Source organism: Limulus polyphemus, unplaced genomic scaffold (assembly GCF_000517525.1).
Source record: "Limulus polyphemus unplaced genomic scaffold, Limulus_polyphemus-2.1.2 Scaffold3461, whole genome shotgun sequence".
Classification (NCBI taxonomy): Eukaryota; Metazoa; Arthropoda; class Merostomata; order Xiphosura; family Limulidae; genus Limulus; species Limulus polyphemus.
Window position 1 is genome coordinate 17,783 of NW_013669071.1, and position 3,739 is coordinate 21,521.

Below are 3,739 nucleotides of genomic sequence, written 5' to 3' on the forward strand. Positions count from 1 at the left end.
AACGTTTCGACAAGGTTTTGTCATCATCAGATGATGACAAAACCTTGTCGAAACGTTGTACATTTGCTGTTATGTTAAACTTATATTAAAGTTTTTCTTCATTACCCATTCAAGCCGTCTCCAGCCATTATTAGCCTCAAAGTGGGTTCTTCGTCACCGAATTCTATGTACTTAATAACATTGTAATGATTCAGTTTATTTTACTAGATATAAGAGACACAGTGAAATACAAGGAGGTTATGAAGCAGTATCCTTTGATTATTTAGTTGGTTAGATAATATAAATGTAGAGGTATCATTACGATGTAATTACTTTGGAAGAAAAGAATGCTGTTTGTCCTGGAAAATGGAAGATGATAAAAGTTGAAAGCTGGCAGGAGTATCCAAGTATCTGGACAGAAAATCAGTTTCTTATTTAATCATTTTGCTTTATTCAACATATAAAATAAAATTCCATTGCTGATTATATATTTAAAACCATCTAATTGATCATTCACTTTGCCATAAATTACAAAAAAAGTGTTCTTGGACAGAATTTCCACCTCTGTCATTTCCATTGTAAGAACTTATTCAAATTATCTAATGAAAATCATGTACTTTCTCAGTTTTTGTTAATTATATAGCCTCCAGTGCTGTAAAGTGTTCCTCACATTAATAAATTACTTCTGGGTAAGAATACTGTTTTTCTCTTTTGCAGTAATGCTTAGCAATGTCTTTTAATTTTTACTGTAAATACTTGTTAAATCTTGGGTCAGTCCTTTTTGATTCAGACCAATTTAAAATAAAAGTTCATGGTCACTTTCTACATTTTTAATTCAAAATGCAATACCTATCTTTGTATATATTTTAAAACTGTGTATAATAAAATGAAATTAAATAGAAAATTTTAAATATTCTTTTAAACACAAAGTCAGAACTTATTTGTAATCTGAACTTGTTTTAGTAATTTTTAGTAATGTAACCTATTCTTTCATCATTTTAATGTGAGGAACATGCATTACTCCTTACAGAGAGAATCAGTTTCTCATTTAATCAATTTTCTTTACTTAACATATAAAATAAAATTGCTTTGCTGATTTTATATTTAAAACCATCTACCTGATCATTCACTTTGTCATGGACTGATCAAACAACTTTTATTTGACAGATTTTCCACCTCTGTAATTTCCATTGTTAGAACTTATTCAAATTATATAATAAAATCGTGTAGGTACTCCATTATTCTCTACAAATGTAAATTTTCTCTAAACTACAATGACAGATATTCTCTTGGACCTAATGGAGGAATAATTACATCACTTAATTTATTTTCTACTCGGTTTGATCAGGTAAGCAAAGAATAATTAGTTCTGTGATATCATAAAGTACTAGACATTACCATAGTTATTACACTTGAAATATTTTAAAAACTGCATGCCTGTTTGTGGCATTTCGACAGTTATTTTATCAAATAACATTAGATGTATGATGGTGACATTTGTTAGCTGATGCTGTGATGAGTTCACCTGATATACATTAGTGCAAAAAAAACATGATATGATACATAACTTCTTTTTTTTTTCACTTAGCTTAAAGAAATCTTAGCTCTTTGGTGATTTCTTATATACAAATAAAGAAACTTGATAACTGAGTGCTTTCAGATATATCTTTCATATAACATTTAAGGGAACAAGCTGATTTTATTAAAGATAAGAAGAAAAAAAAGAACATCCAGTTCAGAATTGAACTTGATATATTTATTTTTTCCCTTTGCATAGGTTTACTGTTTTTCAATGTTTTTTTTTCTTCTGAACACTTTTCATTTGACTGCCATTCCTTCATTTTTGGGCAGATTGACTTGAATCTTGGAAGGGTTATACCTTGGTTCAATATTTAGAGACTTTTTAATGGTTTTATGGGATCAAACAGAGCTGTAGACAATTTTGGAGTTTTTATCTTTTGCTCCATTTTTCAGGAAGGAAAACACAGTTTGGGGTATTCATGTGTATGTCAACCAACTTACGTGAGAATTGGTACAAAGATACTTTCCTGCAGGATCCAAGCAGTGATATAGACAATTTTTGATTTTTCCATATTTTTCACAATTTTTATGGTGTCAAAATTGGTCATGTTGGGATTGCATGGTAAAAACACTTTGCATTCGCCCACGAATGTTGGCCTGTTTAATTTTGAAGTTAAGTTGTTTCAGTGTTACTTTTCACTTAATTGGCTACCTTAGAACTACCATAGACCCAAAAATACAAGCATAGCAAGTAAATCTTGGCTAATTCAAAACATTATCCTGTTGATTTGATAATATAAAAGTACATTTTCTAGTGTTAGATTTGTAATGATAAGAAGAAGAAAACTTAATTCTCTGCTTATGTATATAGAAATGAAATAAGTAAAAATACAAATTTAAAACATATGATACTGTATTCTATCAGAAAAAGTTTATATATTTTGTATACCTAATCTCTGAGTGAATAAAATAAACTGTTTTCATGTTAAATCACCAGTTTAAATGGTTTCAAAGTATACTATTTAATTCTTCCTAGTTAATGATTCAGTGTTGAGAACTTTGTTTAGAATTTATAAAAAAAAATATTTTTCTTTGATGGCACAGGTCATGAAGTTCATTGATAAGCGAAGCTCAGAGTGTGAGTAAGTACAAATGAGACTCTTTTTACTGAGGTGCTATCATAGTTTTCTGTGTTTATTGGTATATTGACTGGCCAATTTATTAGGGCCCTTATTAATATTAGGTTAGATCACATTTTCTTTTTACTGCAAAGAATGCTTTGACATTAGTGTGGAAATACTTTTACAGCATACTTGAATATTACATAAATAATTAAAAGACAAAGTCCTCTGTAGACAATTGAGACATGTTTATTGAAGCCATCAACAGCCTCCTTTTAAAAAAAACTACATGTTTTTAATTTACTATGCCATCTTCAAGACTCCTGATGGCTTCACTATATATATTTTAACTGTGTACCAAAAAATGTTGGATTTTAATAAATTATTTAATTTTAACAATTACCCAAGTGTCAATCATATGTACATACTTGAACATGTTTGAAAGTAGCCCATTTATCCAAGAGTATGGAGAGGTATTAGTTTGCAGCTATCAGAAGAAGAAAATGGTTGCAGATGTGATGTTTAAGTTCATCCAGAAGTTTCCCAGTTGAATTGATATCTAGTAATTATTTTGGTTAGACAATTGGCTAAGTTCATTTTCATGCTCTTGGAAACAGTGTTGAACAACATGAGCACCATGGATTGTTTGAATATCATCTTGGAAGAGCCTTTGTTTATCAGTGATAAAGCCCAGCATTGTGAAGTGAACATGAACAGTGACAATGTTTCTCATCCTTCTAAAGGACTCAGTATAACTCCAATGTCTTGAGAACATTTCCCATACTATTAAACTACTTCCAACACCTTGCACAGGTAGGGTCAAATGTGTCACATGGATTTCTCATTACTTTCACTCTACTTTCAGTGCTGAAAAAAAGCATAAGATGACACTTCTAGACCACCTTGTATGTTTTCAGTCATTCATTATAAACAGTTTGCTTTAATCACTGCTGAAGACATTTTCCATTTGCTGTATGTTAATGTTCACATAGCTATTTGTTATAGTATCCTTCTCATGGTACAGTGGAAGATAGCTGAATGAATCATGAGTACATGGATTTCTAAGAAAGTGACCAATCAGTGTACCTAATACTGCTTTTTACATGGAATTTTTTGTG

General features: G+C 30.3%; 1 protein-coding gene across 2 annotated transcripts in view; it reads left to right on the forward strand.

Annotated features, from left to right (window-relative positions):
- Positions 1-3,739, forward strand: part of LOC106469389 (GPN-loop GTPase 1-like) — a 41,549-nt gene that overhangs the window by 15,060 nt on the left and 22,750 nt on the right. For both annotated transcript variants that reach the window (XM_022397899.1, XM_013929881.2), the window contains 3 exons: positions 208-247; positions 1,261-1,327; positions 2,605-2,642. In XM_022397899.1, the coding sequence (XP_022253607.1) occupies positions 208-247; positions 1,261-1,327; positions 2,605-2,642 (145 nt within the window). The remainder of the gene's footprint in view (positions 1-207; positions 248-1,260; positions 1,328-2,604; positions 2,643-3,739) is intronic.